General features: G+C 56.0%; 2 protein-coding genes across 6 annotated transcripts in view; one reads left to right on the top strand and one right to left on the bottom strand.

Moving 5' to 3' along the window:
- Positions 1-2,679: 2,679 nt before the first annotated feature.
- UBALD1 (UBA like domain containing 1) lies at positions 2,680-7,652 on the bottom strand. Its single transcript, XM_055341270.1, has 3 exons — positions 7,439-7,652; positions 4,120-4,182; positions 2,680-3,776 (listed from the first exon to the last, which is right to left on the bottom strand). Exons 1-3 carry the CDS (start codon positions 7,556-7,558, stop codon positions 3,426-3,428), a joined length of 534 nt encoding a protein of 177 aa, XP_055197245.1. The 5' UTR covers positions 7,559-7,652; the 3' UTR covers positions 2,680-3,425.
- Positions 7,653-14,350: 6,698 nt separating this feature from the next.
- The window catches only part of MGRN1 (mahogunin ring finger 1), a 60,814-nt gene continuing 55,345 nt past the window's right edge, over positions 14,351-19,819 (top strand). For 4 of the 5 annotated variants that reach the window (XM_055339731.1, XM_055339729.1, XM_055339730.1 and 1 more), the window contains exon 1: positions 14,352-14,613. In XM_055339731.1, the coding sequence (XP_055195706.1) occupies positions 14,526-14,613 (88 nt within the window). In that variant the 5' untranslated portion in view covers positions 14,352-14,525. Of the gene's footprint in view, positions 14,614-19,819 lie in introns of all 5 variants that reach the window. The other variant, XM_055339733.1, reaches the window with a different exon arrangement.

Below are 19,819 nucleotides of genomic sequence, written 5' to 3' on the forward strand. Positions count from 1 at the left end.
CATGAATGCGAAGGTTTTTATAACAGAACTTTGGAAACAGTCATTTGAGCTGCAGTCTGGCAGGTAGGTAGGGGTGACCGTGCCCAGAAGAGGCTGGGCTTTGAGGTAACCAAGCCAGTTTCCCATGTGTGCTGCTGGGGCAGCTCCCAGGAGGCGCGATGAAGGACAGCAGAAGACAGCTGGGTCTGTTCCCTTCTGTTCATGCACCAGCACCTTTGCTTTCCAGCCAGTTTACATTTGAACGTGTAACAGTTATGGACTCCTTCAGCTTTGCTCCTGATCTTAGAGAAGTGGAGGAAGGTTCCAGGTTCCGTTCTCACCTCTGGCTTCCCCTCCAGTTCACCTGGCCCGCTTCTGCAGCCTTTCCCTTGCTGGTGAGATGCGCAGACCAGGGGCTTCCAGCACACCAGGCAGGGCCTCTGCATTTGCTGGAAAGTACTAGGAGGCCCCAGCCCTGCCCTCTACCCCTCTTGCTCTGGTTCCCACCTTGCTTGGGGCACTGATGAAAAGCCCGATTCCTGCGCCCTCCTCCAGAGCAGTTGCCTCAAGCACCCAGGGGTCCTTTATACTCTACAGGTTAGGGGGTCTTGAATCACAATCACTTGGGAGCTGTTTGCGCAACAGCTTTGACATACAGTTGATATTCTCTTGTTTACCCTTCAAGGTAAATGATTAAGTGGTTTTTATTTTAATGATCCACCAATATCCTGGGGGACGTTCAAAATAATACCATCAAGGCTTCTCCCCAGGGACTCTGATGCTGTGGGATCTGGGAGTCTGTGGTTTGTCTTTTTACGGAGCTCCCTGGGGGCTCTACTGTGCAGCCAACTATGGGAACCCCGGGTTTAGAGGACATTTTGCCATGTCCAGATACTTTCCATTGTCACAACTAGGGGATGCACTGGCATCTCGTGGGAAGGCCAGGAGGCTGGCCGACATCCCACAGTGCATAGGACTCCCCACAGCAGACAGTAATCCAGCTTCAAATGTCCAGTGCCCAGGCTAGAAAACCAGGACCTATAGGAACCCCAAGTCCTTCCAGCCTGATGTGACCACCTGACACTTCCAAGCCAGCCCGGTGGCCCCCTGGAAACAGAAATGCACCTCACCCCCATCAGATCAGCACTCAGCAGAGATGTTGTGCAGGAACACTGCTCAATGTGGAGCTTGAGGACCTGCCCCTCTGACAAATGCCTGAGTAGCAAGACTGTGGTTCATTTACAGGCCACCCAGTGGTCTGCCCAGGGGTGAGCCTCATTCTCCACGAGTGCAGATTCTCGATGGTAGTCTCCAGTCTCTGACACATACAGCCATCCCAGGCATGGGCTCCCTGGGATAGCCCAGGCACATGCACCCCTACAGGGCAGATAACCGCCCCCCGCATACTTGCCTCTGCATCTCTCCTGCCCCTTGACGGGGCTGTGTGGCAGTTACCTCAGCATTTTCTCCCATCAGAAGACTGTGGTGAAGAGTCAGGAGGCCCAAGATACCCTCCCCCTTACCCTGCCCCTCTTCACTCCCTCCCCTCTCCATGAGGAGCACACACAGGGCTGTGCTCCCCCTCTGGACCTCCTCGGGGAGGCCACTAGAAGGGGGATTTCAAGGTGAGCACACAATTCCAGAAGCAGCAGCTGCAGCAGGGGCCTGGCAGGGGGGTCTTCAGTAATAGCCAGAGAGCAGAGTGGCCCCCGGAGCCATGCAGGGTCCAGCAGGGTGGAGACTGAGCTGGGGAAGCCAGGTAACGGCCCGGGTGCCCAACACCACTGGAGTATCCTCGTCAGAAGGCCCCATCCCTAGGAGCAAGGGCACGGCTGCCTGTGGGGAGCGCAGACACATTAAGCAGACCTTCTGAAACAAGAAACTCTCTGATCCAGGCACCACCTGCAAAAGATCAAGGTGCTGACTGATGGGCTGGGTGCCCGGGTGGGCTCCTGTCAGGTCTGCTGGTTCTGAGGGTTGGGCCGAGACCTTGGCCTCCCCCCTTCTCCAAAGCTCAGCCCCTCACAAGGGGTACAAGGCTGAGACTGCCACAGGAAGCCCCTTCCCCATCAAGGGCAGCCAAGGGGAGGGGACTCAGAGTGGAGCACCCCTGGCTCCTCCCTTGGGGTGAGAGCAGGTGTCTGCCCCAGCCCAGGTCGGGAGCAGCCCAGGGTCTTATCGCCCCTGGGTTGCCAGTCTCCTTAGTGACCAAAGGCTTGAGCCACAGGTTGGACTCTGCCCTGGGCTCGTCCTGTTCCTGTCATGAGCCCTCGCTGGCTCTGCACAGAGGCGGGCTATCTGTGCCTCCCTGGGGGAGGGCCCTGCTCAACCGGGCGTGTTTGTTGGGAGGCTGGGCTTGGGGAGTCCAGCCTGCAGCCAGCCATGGGGACCCTAAGACACAAAGAAAGGTCCTAGCAAACTGAAGGCAACTGTTAGCCCTGAAGGTCAGGATCAGTCCAGGTGGACGGGGGGAAGCATGGGCAGGAGTGAGGGATTCTGGGAACACGGGCCAGAAACTAACTTCACGGGTAGAGCCTTGGATGGGCAGGAAGATTCCAGAGCCATGTTGTGGTTGAAAAGACAGCAGCACACAGAAGCAGTGTAGTGTGGAGCCAGGTGGGACTGGGGGGTGCCCTGCCTCTCCCCATGGAGCCAGCTGGCAGCAAAGCTCAGGATGCGAGGCAAGACCACAGAGCCTGGTGGTGGTTTGAACTCTTTCTTCTCTTTTGTTAAAAGGGGGAAGGGAAAGGGTGTGAGGTACCCCTGGGCTCTGGGGGAGGCATGCAGGCAGCCCCAGCAGGCAGGCGCTGGGGGATGGGTGGGAAGAGTCCTGGAGTTTCCCACAATTCTTTTCTCTGCAGGGAACAGCGAGGCTGGCTGACAAGGGGGTAGGAGAGAGGGACAGGGCCCTGGGGAGAGGGGTGGAGGGCAAGGGGCTTGGGGGCACACTCTAACATGCAAAGTCCAGCTGCCCCATGAACTAGGTTGCTTCTTGAAGAGCGACATACATATAAATACAGACACAGCTACACACACACATGCGGAGAAGGCTCTGCATTCCCGAGGGTGGGGATCTAGGCCTGAGGGCCCCCAAGGAGCTCCAAGGCAGGAGCCAGCCAAGTCTCCGCTGCTGTGGCGATTCTCCTCCGGAGCCCCCTGGGGTGGGGCAGGGCGAGCAAGTCCTCTGGGGAAGGCTGCTTGTTCTCTGAAGTTCTGTCCACCAGCACCAAGACGACTCTGAACCAAATCCATGCACGGCGGGTGCCCCGGGCCTGCGCTTCCACGTTAGCGCGCGGGCAGCCTGTGTGCTGGCACCAGGGTCCAGTCTCTCCCCTCCAGGGCTCCGGGGAACAGGGGTGCAGACAGAGGGTGAAGGGGGCCCGCGGAGACATCCTCTCCCCCGCCCCACAGGGTCCTGGCCTCCGGGAGGGGGGGAGGGGCCTCCCTTATCTCTCAGCCTCCATTGCAGGGTGGGCCCTCGGTTCTGAAGCGGCCTGTTGGGGGGCCAAGGGTGGCCAGTCTGACACCGGGGAGGGGGGTGCCGGAGTCCACAGGGGCGGCTGCTGCGGCTGGTGGTGCTGCGGGCCCCCCGGGGGCGAGGCAGCGGGCCAGCTCGGGGTGGCGAAGCTGGCGGTGGCGGCGTGGGGGAAGTGCGGTGGGGGGGATGTGGCCGTGGTGGCCATGGGGCTGCCACTGCCGCCACCATGGAAGCTCTCGGAAGCCTTGAGACGGGAAAACATGGTGAGGGCATCAGGGAAGTTGGGGGGCGTGGCGGGGGTGTTGGCAGGAGTGCACATCTGTGGGGGGGGAAACAGAGAGGGGGGGTGAGCCCCCTTTCCGGGAGGGCCCCGCCTCCTGCTGCCTCCCAGGACGGAAGCTTCTGTTCTTCTTCCCGGCTGCACCCTGGCTCCAGACACAGACAGTCCACTAGCTGGGGCTCCCGGAGGATAGGCCAGCTGCGACGGTCGGGCCCAGCACACCCACGGGCAGTGTCCCAGGAGGACCCCCCCCAGGCCCCGCCCCTGCTGCACAGAGCCACTGGGCTTCCTCCCTCCGGGGAGCCCGGCTGCCCCCCCCACCCGAACCTCTGAACCGGGAGTGCCCCCTAGAGCTGCCCCGGGGGGCTGCAGGGACACTTACCATCTGGTGGTGGTGATGGCTGTAGGGGATGTTGGTCTCCTGGAAAAAGGCGCTGAGGGCTGTCTGTGGAAAGAAGGCCAGATGTCATTACCCTCAGGCCCCCTGGGGCCCAGGGCCTCCCTTGTTTCCAGAGTCTCTGGGGCTCAATGAGGCCCTGGGCCTGGCTACGAGTGGGAGAAGGGAGTGGAGGCAGCATGCCCCTGGACGTGCCCCTTGACGCCTGCCACCCCTTAAGGAGGCACCAGACTCCCGGGCAGGTGTGGAGGGTGGTAAAGCCGCTCACAAAGCTGCCTGCCTCCAGACCGCACACACCTGATGCAGTCACCGTGACATCAGGAGGCGACAGGCAGCACCCTCTCCTGCTCTCACAGGGAAAGGCCTTTAGCAGATGCCAGCCTCTGATTGAGATCCTAGCGGGACTGTCACCAACTCCATGGGTGGCAATTCCCCGAGCCTCAATTTCCTCCTCCATGAGCCAGGGCACAGCAAAGACTCCCAGATGCTAAGTCTGTGACCCGCCTGCCCCCCTCCCTGGCTTGCCACAGGGGCCTGCCAGGGAAGGGCCTCAGTGGTTTCCAGATACCCATCCCTTGCCGGGATAACCTAAGATCCACGCTCCAGCTGGGAGAGCCAGAACTAAGAAGGATGGTCTGGGTCTGGCACTGGGTGCCCCACTCACCCAAGCCTCCCCCGGAATGTCCCTAAGGTACAGAGCGGGAGGAGGATGGAAGGGGTCTGCACCCAGGGTGCTGAGAAGGCCCGTGTCAGACAAGCTGGTCTGGAGGCCCCGGGGGGACCGGCAAGAGGGGGCTCGGGGAGCCAGGGAGGGGCTGCATCTGGTCTGTCCTGGCAAGGAGGCTACAGGAAGGGTGCTGAGGAAAGTAAGGGAGCCAGCTGCTCTTGCGAAAGTGCTGGGTGAGAGTGTGTGAAGGGTCTGCTGGCCCTGCCAGGCCCTGGCCCCGGCCCCCTCCACTGCCATCCCTTTAGGCTCCCTGCCCAATCCCTCCCCCACTCCCCACCCTGCCCCCAGCACAGACACCCACACTGGCTCCCAGAGCTTGCCCTGGGATTTTGTTATTTTTTTTACATTCAAATGAATTTTTCTGGGAATTTCCTGCTGGAGATGCCCTACCCCAGTGTCCCTGAATGGGTGTGGGAATGTGGTGGGGTGGGTGCTAGTCTAAGTAACTCCTCAGGACTCCCTCCCACCTGGGAGCCCCAGGGGACACACCCAAACCGTTCCTTCCCAAGTGCAGATCCAAAGGCCACCTGAATGAGCACCCCAGTGAGCACCTTCTGCTGCCTTAAAGCACCACCACTTAAAACACACAGGCCCCCCTTCCCCTGCAGCCCTGTCCTCATTAACACCTGAATCACAGAGCTCTGACCCAAAAACTCGGCCTTTGGCTGGGTCAACCCTCAACCTGTATATTGTGAGCCTTGGGGGGTGGGGGACGGAGGCCACAGAGGGCAGGGCAGCCCTGAGGAACCAGTCACTCACTCTCACACAAGGACCTAGGGTTTGGGGGTTCACACTCCATTTTTACCTTAAGTGAACCTCCCTAGTACCCATATGTCCCTCATTTTACAGATGTGAGACGGAGACTCAGGGAGCCCAGAGCTGTATGGCTCCTACCCCAGGGGGCCACCAGAGCCCCTAAGTCTGCAGGCAGCTCCTGCCCCTCTTGCGGACAGAGTCTTCCCCCAGGTATTTCAATCCTCAAAGCTACATTTTTAATTCCCATGACAAAGTGACACTAACCCACACTGAGAGACAGCCCAGCAGGTGCCAGGCTGAGAGCCCTGAGAGGCTAGGCTCTTCCCACCCAACACGACACCGGCTGCCCAGCCCAGGCTGGGAGGGAGCCATGCATGCAGATGCGGGACTCAAGCAAACGGCCATGAATGTGGTTTTACAAGTTTTGCTACATCTAGCCCTTGAGACAAACAGGCTGATTAGGGAGCTTCCTGCAGGGTGGGGCTGCAGGCCCTGGGGAGGGGGGGCATGTGGGAGTGGCCACTCACTCTTTAGAGGTCAACTCCCACACTGGAGGTGTAGAGAAAACAGGCCAGGAGGAGGGGAGGCCGGTGGAGGGTCGGGGGAAGCAGCCTCCCATGTTGTGGTGTGAGGGCCACGTAGGGCCAGCGAGCCCTCCTAAGAGCTTGGGTAGAAGTTGGTGAGCAAAGATCCCCCTGGCTGGGCAGGCCACTGCTTCCCCAGGCTGTCCAAACCTTTGGGCTGGAATTCTGATCCCCATCCCAGTCACGGTAACTGCGCCCTAGAGGCCCCTGGCTCACTCCTCTCCCCCGCCAACCCCCCCCAGCAGGCCCAAACACCTTCGCTGGGATGGCTCCCCATCAGGAAACCAGACTCCGGGGCCCTGGCGGGGCAGTGACCTTACACCTGCGAGGGGTGGAGCTCAAGGACTCTGGCCTCTTCCCTAGATGCCACCCTGGGTTATTTCTGGGGCAGTTGAGCTGGGCAAAGCCAGGTGGCCGCTTGGCAGCACAGGCTGTGGGCACTAGTGGCCTACGGGTCAGGGAGGCCCAGTGGGTGGGGTCCTGACCGCGGCGGCCGCACCTCCCGCCCGTGTGAACGCCACCCTGCACCGCGTACCGCGCACCGTGCAGGCAGATTCCCCCGCCAGCACCGGAGGCGCCAGCCGGGCACGCCTCTGGGGCGGGGTGCACAGACGCACGGCCGTAGCGGGAGCGCGGGGCTCCCACACACAGCCGTACACCCGGGTGTGTACCCGCGTGGGCCCCATCTGCAGAACGGCGACGCGTGCGTCCGGGGGACACGCTCGGCCCGCACCCGCGCGGGTGGACTGCGTGTTTACACACACGCCAACATGCCCACACGTAGCGTGGCGCGTGCGTAAATACAAGTGCACATGTACGTGGACACAGGCGCCGCCGGGCTGCCCTCCGCCGGCCCCGGCTCCCGAGGCGGGGGCGGCCCCGGGCGTCCTCCTTCCGGCCGCCCGCCCGCAGGCTGTCCGTCCGGGCCGCGGCGCCGCCCCACCCTGGCCGTTACCCGAACAAAAGCGGGGCGGGGGGGTCCGCGCATCCCGGCCGCGGGGAGAGCGGGCGGGGGGCGGGGATTCGGGGCGCCCCTCCCGCCCACCCCGCGCAGGCGGCGTTTCCGGGGGCCGCGTAGACGCCCGGCCGGCCCCGCAAGCCGCGTGTGCGCGCGGGGACCCCGGGCCGAGGGCGCCCGGCACGTGTCCACACCGGCCCGCACACGCGCGGCGGGCGGCACGGACCCCGGCCCCGACCCCGGCCCCGGCCCCGGCCCCGGCCCGGCGCGGCCGCGCACCTCGAACTGCCAGTGGGCCGCCTGCAGCAGCTGCTTCGCCTGGTCGGCCGCGCAGCCCGCCGTCAGCACGAACTGGTTGATCATGACCTGGTGCTTGAGCTCGTCCATGTTCACGGACATGGCGCCGCCGCCGCGATGCCCGCTGCCTCCCGCCGCCGCGCTCCTCCGCCTCACGCGTCCACCATTAGCGAGCCGGCTCCGGCTAATACAAATATTTACTGTGCGGCTCTGACTCACCGAGCCTCGCCTGGCTCGGGGCCGCGGGGGCATGCTGGGAGATGTAGTCCCGCGCCGCGGCCGGCCGGGGGGCGCAGGGAGGTGTGTCGGGATGCGGCCCCGGCCGGCGGCGCCAGCGGGCGGTGGTCCGCGGGGTCTGCGCCGGGCCTCCGCGTTGGACGGGCGCACACTTAGGGGCGGGGGGCCCTGGCAGTCCTGGCATGCATCGTGAGCACGAGGGCGCACGGCCCCAGAGCCCTGGCACACAGTAGGCGCCAGTAAACACTCCTGCACTGAATGAATGAATGAATGAATGGATGGATGGATGGATGGATGGATGGATGAATGTGCCCCTTAGGGCTCTGCAAAATATCACCGCCTCCAGGAAGCCTTCCGGGTTCCCCAACGCCCCGAGCACAAGCTCACTTGGCCCACTCGTCATGCGGGCCTGGCGCTGGGCACTCAATAGGCGCGAGAAGCGTTTGGGGACAGGCCGGTGTCCGGAACAAGCCGGCGAGGGGGTCCCCTCCCCGCGGGGCTCCCACTTTCCCACGCACATTCCCGTGCGCTCGGCCGGAAGGCTTGGCTTGCGGGTGCGGGCGCCAGGACCTGGCGGAGCCAGTTCCGGCGGGGCCCCCCGAACTCCCATTCCCAGAATGCCCCGGTTTATTTGCATCGTTCGGTCCCGAATGACGTCAAGTGAGTGAGGCCGCGCCACGGCCAATGGGTGGCCGCAGAGTGTTAGGACCTGGCCATATAAGGTAAACAAAGCTGGCCGCCCAATGAGGCCGCAGCGGGGGCGGGCGCTGGGTCCGGGCCGGCGGGGGCGCGTCACGTGGCGGGCGGGGGCGGGACCGGGGAGCTCGGGGCGGGGGAGGGGGGGGTCGCGGGTTGTGTTTACAGCTCCGCACGCGCCGCTTCCGGGTGACGTCGCCGGTCTGGAGTTCGGGGCCGGGGCGGGCTGGGAGCGGGATCCTGGGCGGGGAGGCGGGGAGAGGTTTGGCTCCGTCACCCCCCCCCCCCCATCCGAACGACCTTGGCCTGGTTCCTCGAGCTCCCTGAGCTCCGGTTTCATCCGTTGGGCAACTGTTCTTTGGGCCCCTTCTCTTGCCCTGCCCTGGCCCGGCCGGGGTTACTGCGGAGAGCTCACCGAGAAGGGTTGGCTGGGGGGCGCAGGCGGGGCGGGGTGGTTTGGGACCATGTGTGGCGAATCCCAGGTAGAAATAGGGGAAGTGCCCTCTGGAAGCTGACACTGGCCCTGGGGGTTGGGGTGAAAACTCATTGGGAGGTCTTTGTCTTCCGGTCGTTTGTTGGCTTTAGGGTTAGTGTGGGGTCCAGGAGGTGGCCCAGGGGGCCAATCCGGATCCGGAGATGTTTGGTCTGTGTCTGATTCTAGTGGAGTGCCCCCCACCCTGCGCCACACTAGAATTGCCCTGGATGGAGGGCCTGGTGCCACACTGGAGGGGTGTGTGGGAAGCCCTTCCTGGCTCCTTTAACCCTTCCAGAGGTTCTGGCTTTGGCGAGTGGGAGGAGGATAATGGGAGACTGGTTGGTGGACAGGGCCTGAGGAGTCCCAGGATGGTGGAGCAGGGCTGGGGCACGCAGATGGGAGGGGGGACCCTGCGCAGTGAGACCCTAAAGCAGCCTCTGAGGGCGAGAGTCCCCGAGGCCTGTCCTGTTGGCAGGCAGCAGATTCCATTGTTCTCTTGCAGGTGGGTGCCTCGGCCAGCCGGGGCAGAAGTAACCTGTCCACTCAGGAAGTCAGGTTTTGGTGTCTCTTAAGCCACCTGGGATCATGTAGGCTCTGCCATTTTTTGCAAATGCTGATAGTGTCAGGAGATTTCTGGTCTTGTCAGGAATGGCTCCTCCAGGGGCACCTAGGTGTCTCGGTGGGTGAAGTGTCCACCTTCGGCTCAGGCCATGATCCCGCCGTCCTGGATCCAGCCTGCATTCGGGCTCCCTGCTCAGCCAGAAGCTGGTTTGCCTTCCATCTGCGAGTCCCCCTGCTTGTGCACTCGCTGTGTCAAATAAAATATTAAAAAAAAAAAAAAAAAAGAATGGTTCTTCTCCTTAGCAAAGCATCATAAGCATGGATTAGTATGAGCCCGCTGCTTTGGTGGCCCTGAAAGAGGTACTGTTACACTGGGACAGCATCAGGGCGTCCTGGAAGGGAAGTGGGTTCTGGAACCAGACAAGGCTGTGTATGAGTCTTGACTCTGCTGCTTAATGACTAATGTTGGATAAGCTACTGCAGCCCTGAGCCTTGTTTCATTTGTAGAAGCCGAGGTAGGAGCGTGGAACAATCCCACAATCCCAGGACCAGTGAGGGGATTAATAGGCACGCAGTGCTCAGCATGGGCCTAGCACTCCGTGTACCATTTCTAGTACTCACCTCTTTGCCTCCATCTGGACCACTCTAGGGAACCCAAGCCCCATTTGACTGATGAAGAAACAGGCTGGAATCCAATCCCCCTTATGCTCTTGCCAGTGTTCAGAGCCAGTGGAGAATGGGCACTCACTCGTAGGCCATGAGGGTGTTTCTGGCCAGTGAGAGAGGGCATTGTCCTGGCAGGGCCCACTAGGGGATTTTCTGGTTCAGGGAAACAGGAAGTCCCTTGCCCCTTCCCCCTGCCTTGATCCAGCAACATTCGGTTACCTGCCCAGGCTTGTCCAGCTCAGAAGGAGCACTCTCAAGCCGGCAGGTTGGCTGGGTTGGGGCAGACGAGGCTGGCAGGAGCAAAGGTTATTCCTCTGGCCCCCATGGCACCCCTAGCCTGATTGTTTTCCCAGGGGCAGCAGGGAAGAAAAAAACAATCTTGTTTTTAGCCAGGATCAGCCTGGCTAGAGAGTGGACTTTGGATTTCTTAGCAAGCTCAGATAGGGCCTGACAGCTGGGACCAGGAGATGGGGGCAGAGACAAAAAGGTATTTCTAGCAGTGCTCACATCTTACCTGAAGTTCAGGAAAGTTGGGGGCCATAACACAGTGTTCCCAGGATGCCCTGGCTCTTCCTTCCCACCTCCATTTTTTTTCCTTTTTTTTTTTTTTTAAGATTTTAAGTTATATTCACACCCAGCCTGGGGCTCAAACCCACAATTCTGTGATCAAGAGTTGCATGCTCTGCTGACAGTCAACCGGGCGCCCTTCCACCTCCATTCTTTCAAATACTCCATAGATCATTGGGTGTCTGATTCTGGGAGCACAAAAATAACTAGGCAAGGATCCTAGCCGTTCTGGAGCTTCAGGAAGAAGTCTGGACCCAAAGGACTCACCCCAGATACCCATGAACTGGGCCTAGTGTCTAGGCCAATGCTGGCTAACTGAGAGGACTTGAAATCTGGCCACTATGTCACTCCTGACCTCTGTTCCTATACTCACCCGCCTCCCCCATTTGGTTTTAACCACACTGGCCTTTGAGCCCCTGGATCTTCCTGAGCTCCTTGCAGCCTTAGGGCCTTGGCACATAGTGTTTCCCCTGCTTGGAACCTCCACTGGCTTAGCCCCTCAGAGTTTGCTTGCCCCCTGGTTTGCTCTTATTTCTATTTCAAATCCTGGCTTAGGACAGCCCTGGTGGCTCAGCGGTTTAGCACCATCTTCGGCCCGGGGTGTGATCCTGGAGACCAGGGATTGATTCCCACATCAGGCTCCCTGCATGGAGCCTGCTTCTCCCTCTGCCTGTGTCTCTGCCTCTCTCTCTCTCTTTCTGTGTCTCTCATGAATAAATAAATAAAATCTTAAAGAAAAAAAAAAAAACCCTGGCTTAAATGTCACCTCTTCGGAAGAAGTCACCTCTTCCCTGACACCCCCCTATCAATAGTTAAGTTTCTCCTATTACTTCACTGCACCTCTGTTGTCCTATAGTAGCCACTACATTTGGTATTTATGCACCTGTTACCATTTTTAGTGTCCTTCCTCACTAGCCTGCATGATCCACATCTAAGGTTCTTCCATTTGATCCCAGTTGCCTGGCTCGCAGCCTGGCTCATTGCCTGTTACATAGTAGCTGCATGATAAATATTTGTTGAATAAATAAATGAATCAGCACAAATGTTGACAGTAGAACTAATAACAAATCAGAAAGGGCCTGTCTCCCAGCGGGACTTGGACAAGCACAGAAGAACAAGTCCAGAGCTCTGTTAAGAGGAATGTTTAATCAAACATCCAGCCCATGGAAACAACTGCCCTGCCCCAGGATCTATAGGAAGGACACGCTCCTAGGGTTGTTTTTCAACGAGAACATCAGAGTCTCTACTATCCTTGCCTCCCCCCAAGCAGGGAGGTCAGTAAATTGAATTCAGTGTTGGTATATGTATGTGTGTATACATGCAAGTATTACGTGATTTAACAGAAAGATAAGAGAAGAAGGATCATGCAGGGTGGGGGGAGTGTTTAGGCCCCTCTGGTGGCAAGAGACATGAAATCTAGCTCATGGGAATGTTTCTGCTTCTGGGGTGGGAAGGCAGTATAACAGTAAAAGGAATGGCTTGGTGCAAGTTTCAGCTTTATTACCATTTATCTCCTATGCAGTCTACGTAGGGTACTTCACCTCTCACAGCTTCACTTTCCTTTTCTGTGAATTGGGAATGAAAATAAAAGCTACATCGGAAAATTAAATTAGGGATCCCCGGGTGGCTCAGCGGTTTAGCGCCACCTTCGGCCCAGGGTGTGATCCTGGAGACCTGGAATCGAGTCCCATTTCTGGCTCCCTGTGTGGAGCCTGCTTTTCCCTCTGCCTGTGTCTCTGCCTCTCTCTCTCTCTCTCTCTCTCTCTCTCTCTCTCTGTGTGTGTGTCTCTCATGAATAAATAAAATCTTAAAAAAAAAAGAAAATTAAATGAGACTATGTATAAAGCCCTCAACATGATGTCCTGCACATAGTAGGTGCTCAGCAAATGGGGATCTTGGTTGTGAAGCAGAGATTTAATCGGGCTCCTCCAAGACCTGGACTCTACTCATCATCACATAAATCTTTCACCTCTTTTATTAATTTTGGCTTCCCAGGTTCCCTGACAACAGAAGGTTGTATTCTGGACTCTGGCCCCCAGAGTGGCACAGGACTCATTTTAATGTGGAATGTGGTTCATTTACCACTTGAGACCCTTGGCCAGGTGCTGCCCTCTCTGACTGCTTTTTTGATACAGCAAGCTTGCCTTGGGAAGCCACTATCTCTTTTTTTTTTTTTATTTCTATTTATTTATGATAGTCACAGAGAGAGAAAGAGAGAGAGGCAGAGACATAGGCAGAGGGAGAAGCAGGCTCCATGCACCGGGAGCCCGACGTGGGATTCGATCCCGGGTCTCCAGGATCGCGCCCCGGGCCAAAGGCAGGCGCCAAACCGCTGCGCCACCCAGGGATCCCCTGGGAAGCCACTATCTTCTCAGAACCGCAGTTTCTCAACTGAAGACCAGGTAAAAACAATCTCCACTTGGCCTGCTCAGAATTTTATGAGCCAAAAGCCAGGAAAGTACATTGCAACCTCCAAGCCTATAATCCTGACCAATGTTTATTTTTTTATTTATTTTTAAAGATTTATTTATTTATTCATGATTGACATAGAGAGAAGCAGGCTCCATGCCGGGAGCCTGACGCTGGACTCCAGGATCACACCCTGGGCCAAAGGCAGGCGCCAAACCGCTGAGCCACCCAGGGATCCCCCTGGCCAATTTTTAAAACTTGCCTTCAGGGATCCCTGGGTGGCTCAGCGGTTTGGCGCCTGCCTTTGGCCGGGTGTGATCCTGGAGACCCGGGGTGGAGTCCCACATCCGGTTCCCTGCGTGGAGCCTGCCTCTATCTCTATGTCTATCATGAATAAATAAATAAAATCTTTTAAAAAAATAAAAAAAAATAAAACTTGCCTTCAGCACCTGACGTGCAGCTGTCCCTTCTTTGTGTCTCGGTTTCTCTATATGCAAAATGGGGAGAGGTCGGTGGGGCTGTAAATTTATGTTTGTGTGTGTTTTTGTATTTTTTTTTTTTTAAGATTTAAAGGATTTATTTATTCACGAGAGACACACACAGAGAGGCAGAGACATTGGCAGAGGGAGAAGCAGGCTCCATGCAGGGAGCCCCATGCGGGACTCGATCCCATGACCCCGGGGTCGCGACCTGAGCCAAAGACAGAGGCTCAACCACTGAGCCACGCAGGTGTCCCTTTAAAATTATGTCTCTAATTTAAATTAATAATTTAATTTAAAGCCCCGAGTTCTGGAAAAGTCTAAAAGAAGCGCCTAGCTCCTCTAAACCCCAACTCCAGGTCCGCTTGGGTTCCACCCCAGCAATTACCAGGTGGCAGGTAAAGGTGTGCCCTCTCCTGGCTGGGGCAGGAGATAACCCCTGGGAAGCGGGGGGGAACCGCGGTGGCTCAGGGAGATATTTCATAGAGACGGTAAACGAAAGGCGCTGGGTTCCTCTAAGAGCCTACACATGAACAGATGATTAGGAAGCTAAGGAATCACGATCATTAGTGCCGTGCTTGGAACGCAGAGGGAAAGCCAGTTTGCGGCGCGGGGGACGGCTCCTCCCCCTCGTGATTCAGGTCCACTTGGTTTGTCCCGGAGCGCTGGTCAGCAATTTCCCAGGGCCGCGGCACAGGGCATTCTGGGACATGTAGTTCCCAGGCGGGCTTCCTGCGCCGCAGCCCGCCGCCCTCCGTGGCGAGAGGACTCCATTTCCCGAAGTGCCCCGTGCCCGGGGTGGGGGGCGGAGGGCCGCCGTGGCGTCGGGCCCCCGGCCGAGCTGGGGGTTGGGGCTCCGAGGCCGAGGAGCCCGCGGCCGTGGGCGAGCGTCCGTGTGGCCTGGTCCGGGCCATGTCCGCGTGAGGACGCCGCCGCCCCCCGCGTCCCGGCCCCGGCCCGGCCCGGCCCGCCGCGCACCATGGGCTCCATCCTCAGCCGCCGCATCGCGGGCGTGGAGGACATCGATATCCAGGCCAACTCGGCCTATCGCTATCCCCCGAAGTCCGGTGAGCGGCCGGCGCGGCCCCGGGGCGGCGGGGCGGCGGGGCGAGGTCGGGGCGCGGGGGCAGGGCGCGCCCGCGGGGGGCGGGGGGCCTCTGCTGGGCCCGGGGCTCCCCGCGACCCCCCCCCGCCCGCTCCGTGGGTGGGCCCCGGGCTGTCGGCCCCGTCCCGCTGGGGTGACCTTGGGGCAGTCACTTCGCTCCTGCGCGCCGGCTCCCTCGGCCGCACCCGGAGAGACTCAGCAGGAAGCCCCCCCCCGGGGGGGGGGCAAGGAGTTAGCCCGGTGCCCGGCGCTTCGCCTGCGCTTACAAAGTGGCCATTGTCAAAGGGGTTGACATCGCCCCGTCGCCAGTTGGGGTTTTCTTTGGTGGCTCAGTGTGAAGCCCCGCCGCGCCATCTGGACACAGGCTTAGCTTTCTTGTGACCTCCTGGTGCATGTGAATGCTGGGTGGGTAGGTGGGGGGTGGGGGGAGAGGCGCTGGGCCCAAGGAGACCGTATCCGTGGGGGGAGAGGCTGGGAGCCCTTGCTGGAGAACAGGAGACCCACCTGGTTCTCCGGTCTTGTATTTTGTGGCAGGGGGGGACCCTGAGCAGCAAGGGAGTGACTTTCCCAAGGTCTCAGAGCTGGCTGGAGGCGCATCTGGGAGCAGGAATCCGACTCCCGCCGCTGCTCCTCCTTGGCTTGTTCGCTGCTCAGCTTGGGCGCCTCTAAAGAGTGTGGCTTGACCCAGAACTTTAGCTTGAGTTTCTCCCTCTCCAGCTCACGGGGTCACTGCCATGGAAAGAAAAGAAGAAAAAGGACAGGGAGTCTGGACATCAGGGGGACTCTCTGATTGGGTCTCCTGATCCTGGCTTTTGAAGAATTTGGTCTGATAGGGAGGCCTTGGGACACCCATCAGGGGAAGTCCAGGACCGCCCACTCCCACTAGTGGGGAAGCTTGTTTTTTTCTTTTTTATAGATGTTATTTATTTATTCATGAGAGACAGAGAGGCAGGCAGAGACATAGGCAGAGGGAGAAACAGGCTCCGTGCAGGGAGCCCAATGTGGGACTGGATCTGGGGACCATGGGATCATGCCCTGAGCCGAAGGCAGATGCTCAACTGCTGAGCCACCCAGGTGTCCCGTGGGGAAGCTTGTTAAACATTCGTTCCCCAGGCCCTGCCACAGACCTACTGGGGCCTGGGAACCTGCATTTAAACCCATTTCTCCAGCAAGTCTGATATCCACTCGAATTTGAGAACTGCTCTGTCCTGATCTTGGAAGCCCAATAAGGGGAATATCTGGGAGGATAGAGGGGTGGAGACTAGCCGGGCTTTTGGAACTGTCAGAAGACAATGCAGTCAGAAGGCACTGTCGCCCCACCCGTGTCCCAGGCATAAGTGCAGGGCAGCCCAGCCTGGCGTGGGGATCCCCTGGAGGCCAGTGGGCTGACATCCCCACATCTGGTTGAAGCGGTTGTTCGAATTCATCCTCTTCCATCTCTGATGTTCTCCCGCTTTGTCTTTGGCTGAGTGACTCTAGGCAGGTTGCTTTGCCCCCTGGGCCACAGTTTCCTCATGTGTACAATGCGTCGATCCTTATGCAGTACTCAGAACAGTACGTGGGATGGAAAGTCCTCATAAAATAGTAATTGGTATCACGATGGTTAAAAAGGAAATTAGGTGGCCAGTTCAGACATAATAGCTAGCAGTGACACGGCTGAGATAACAAAGTTTAATGTGGCATCTCCTATATAACCCGGGACTAGGGCAAACTTGATGTCCCTTCACTTGGGCATTTTGACGAAACCACAATTGCAAGGCTGTTATGACACTGCTTTCAGATCCTTGTGTGGTAGACCTTGCTGATCATTCAGGACACTCTTTGTCATCAAGCCCAGACTTGGTTTCAGAATCCATTAATAAACACCCCGGTCAGCTACAACTAATCGATTGAGACTGACACCCAAGGTGAATGTCATGGGCTACCTTAGAGCACCATGACAGGGCTCTCCTGGACCCGTCCAGTCCAACAGGTGTCCTCTTGGCTTCCTTGTGCTTCAGGCCACCTTGCTCAGGGAGGGGGGAGGGTCAGTCCAGGCAGAAATGACCTTAGCAGTACTTTCCTGTGGGTACCCAAGAGTGGACTGGGGACCCCAGGGGAGTTTCAGATGATTTTTAGGGGATGGCCCATGGACCATTCAAGCACTTTATGAGAAAGTTATCTTTTCAGATCTCTGTTAATGTTGATGATATCAAGAAGAGAAAAAAAAATGGATGCTGACTTTTTAAACACATTTTTTACACTGTCCCTTCCAGCTTTGTCTAGACATAATTGACATGTAACGTTATATAAATTTAAGGTGTACAGGCTAATGATTGGATACCTGTACACATGGGGAGATGATTACCACAATATGGTGAGTTAACACTCTCATCACCTCACTTTTCTTTTTTCTTCTTTTTCTTTTTTTTTTTTTTTTTTTTTGGTGGTGAGAACTTTTAAAATCTCCTGTCCAAATTTCTTTTGCTTGTGGAACTTTGAGCATGTACTGCCAACAGTACCTAGTTCAAATTTAATAGCTTTTGCTTTGTTTTTATTGTGTTTATTCGTTTTATTTTTTTTTATTTTTTTTTTAAAATATCCAGTTTCTTTTTTTTTTTTTTAATTTTTATTTATTTATGATAGTCACACACACACAGAGAGAGAGAGAGAGAGAGGCAGAGAAGCAGGCTCCATGCACCGGGAGCCGGACGTGGGATTCGATCCCGGGTCTCCAGGATCACGCCCTGGGCTAAAGTCAGGCGCTAAACCGCTGCGCCACCCAGGGATCCCTATTCGTTTTATTTTTTAAGCAGCTTTCTCAAGATAGAAATTGTGTGCCATACAACTCATCCATTGTAAACACTTTCAGTAAATTTGTAGAGCTGTGCAGCCATCCCCACAATCGGGTTTTAGACCTTTCCATCACCCTGCAAAATTTCCTTGTGCCTATTTGCAGTGAGTCAGTGCCCCACCCTCACCCCATTACACTCATCAGCTTTCTGTCTTTAAAATGTGCCCAATCTTGATACTTCATGTAAAAGGAATCATATAACACATGGTCTCTTTTGTGTCTGGCTTCTTGCCCTTGGAACAATGTCTTGGAAGTTCATCCATGTTGTAACAGGTGTCTGTACCTTATTGTACAATAGAGTACATTTTATTTATTTACTGCTTAACATTTGAGTTATTTCCACTTTTTGGCTATAATGAGTAATGCTGTTATGAACGTTCATGAACATTTGTGTGGCCAGTTTCAATTCTCTTTAGTATATATCCAGGAAGGGAATTGCTGGGTTATATGGTGACTCTATGTTTAACCTTTTTTTTTTTTTCTTTTAAGATTTTATTTATTCATGAGAGAGACACAGCGAGGCAGAGACATAGGCAGAGACAGATGCAGGCTCCCTGCGAGGAGCCTGATGCGGGACTCGATCCCAGGATCACTCCCTGAGCTGAAGGCAGATGCTCAACCGCTGAACTACCCAGGCGTCCCTATGTTTGGCCTTACGACAAACTGCCGGACTGTTTCCATCATGGCTGCTTCAATTTTACATTCCCATCAGCAATGTGTGAGGATTCCAGTGCTCCACATCCTTGCCAACACTTATTATTGTCTACCTTTTATTTTATTTTATTTTATTTTATTTTATTTTATTTTATTTATTTTATTTTATTTTATTTTATTTTATTTATTTCTTATTCATGAAAGACAGAGAGAGAGAGAGAGAGAGAGAGAGAGAGACAGGCAGAGGGAGAAGCAGGCTCCATGCACGGAGCCGATGTGGGACTCGATCCAGGGACTCCAGGATCACACCCTGGGCTGAAGGCGGCACTAAACCACTGAGCCACCCAGGGATTCCTTGTCTACCTTTTTTAAAGAAATAGTCTCTACACCCACAATGGGGATTGAATTCATGACCCTGAGATCAAGAGCTGCGTGCTCTACTGACGGAACCAGCCAGGTGCCCCTGGCTGTTGTCTGTTTTGTTACAGCTGTTCTCTCATGGGTGTGAAGCGGTATCTCATTGTGGTTTTGATTTTCATTTCCCTGATGATTTTTTTTTTAAGATTTTATTTATTTATTCATGAGAGACACAGAGAAAGAGAGAGAGAGGCAGAGACACAGACAGAGGGAGAAGCAGGCTCCATGCAGGGAGCCCGATGCAGGACTTGATCCTGGGACTCCAGGATCCCAGCCCAACCTGAAGGCAGACGTTTAACCGCTGAGCCACCCAGGCATCCTCCCTGATGATATTGAACATGTTTTCACGTGCTTATTAGCCTTTTGTATACTGTGTGTGTGTGTGTATGTATGTATGTTTGCGCACACACGATGGGGAGAGAGAAGCATGAGCACAACTGCTAGACTTCTCTTTTTGTCTTTTGTTCATTTTTTAAAGATTAGATTGTCTTACTGAGTTATAATAGTTCCTTATTCTGGGTGCAATGATACAGTTCCTTTATCAGCTCTGTGACTTGCTAATATATTTTCCTAGTCTGTGGCTTGTCCTCATTTTTCTTAATGGTGGCTTTTGAGGATCAAAGGTTTTAAATTTTGGTGAGGTTCAGTTTATTCATTTTTTTAGTGCTTGATGTTTTTGGAGTTCTAGCTAGGAGATTTTTGTCTAGGCCAAGGTCCCAGAATTTTTGTTTTTTGTTTTTTTTAAGATATTATTTATTTATTTGAGAGAGAGCGAGTACATGCATGAGAGAGAGAGAGCAAGTGAAAGTGAGCACATAAGCAAGGGGAGGGAGAGGGGGAGGGAGAAGCAGACTCTGCTGAGCAGGAAGCCTGACGTGGGGCTCCATCCTGGGACCCTGAGATCATGACCTGAGCCGAAGGCAGATGCTTAACTGGCTGAACCACCCAGGCGCCCCTCTATGTTTTTTTCCTTAGAAGTTTTATAGTTTCGGCTAATGCGTTTAGGTCTGTGATCCATTTTGTTCCAATTTTCATATATGTGCTGCTAAAGCAAGTGCTGTGAGCCGTATTGAGGTAATGTTTTCAGGTATAGTTTCAGGTAAAACTATGAGGTCTTTTTTTTCCTGTGGATATTTAGTTTTTTTTTTCAATAGCATTTGTTATTCTCGTCCCATCCAGCTGCTGCTGCACCTTTGTAAAAAAAAAAAAAAAATCAGCTCACTGTAAATGTGAGGGTTGATTTCTGTACTCCGTTGCCCTGATC

This window comes from Nyctereutes procyonoides, unplaced genomic scaffold (genome assembly GCF_905146905.1).
Source record: "Nyctereutes procyonoides isolate TBG_1078 unplaced genomic scaffold, NYPRO_anot_genome, whole genome shotgun sequence".
Lineage (NCBI taxonomy): Eukaryota > Metazoa > Chordata > Mammalia > Carnivora > Canidae > Nyctereutes > Nyctereutes procyonoides.

Coding starts and splice junctions, on each gene's coding strand:
- UBALD1 (XM_055341270.1), bottom strand. CDS start 7,558: ATGTCCGTGAACATGGACGAGCTCAAGCACCAGGTCATGATCAACCAG. Junction 4,183..7,438: donor CGGCCCACTGGCAGTTCGAG/GTGCGCGGCCGC, acceptor TTCTTTCCACAG/ACAGCCCTCAGCGCCTTTTT. Junction 3,777..4,119: donor GCCATCACCACCACCAGATG/GTAAGTGTCCCT, acceptor CCCCCCCCACAG/ATGTGCACTCCTGCCAACAC.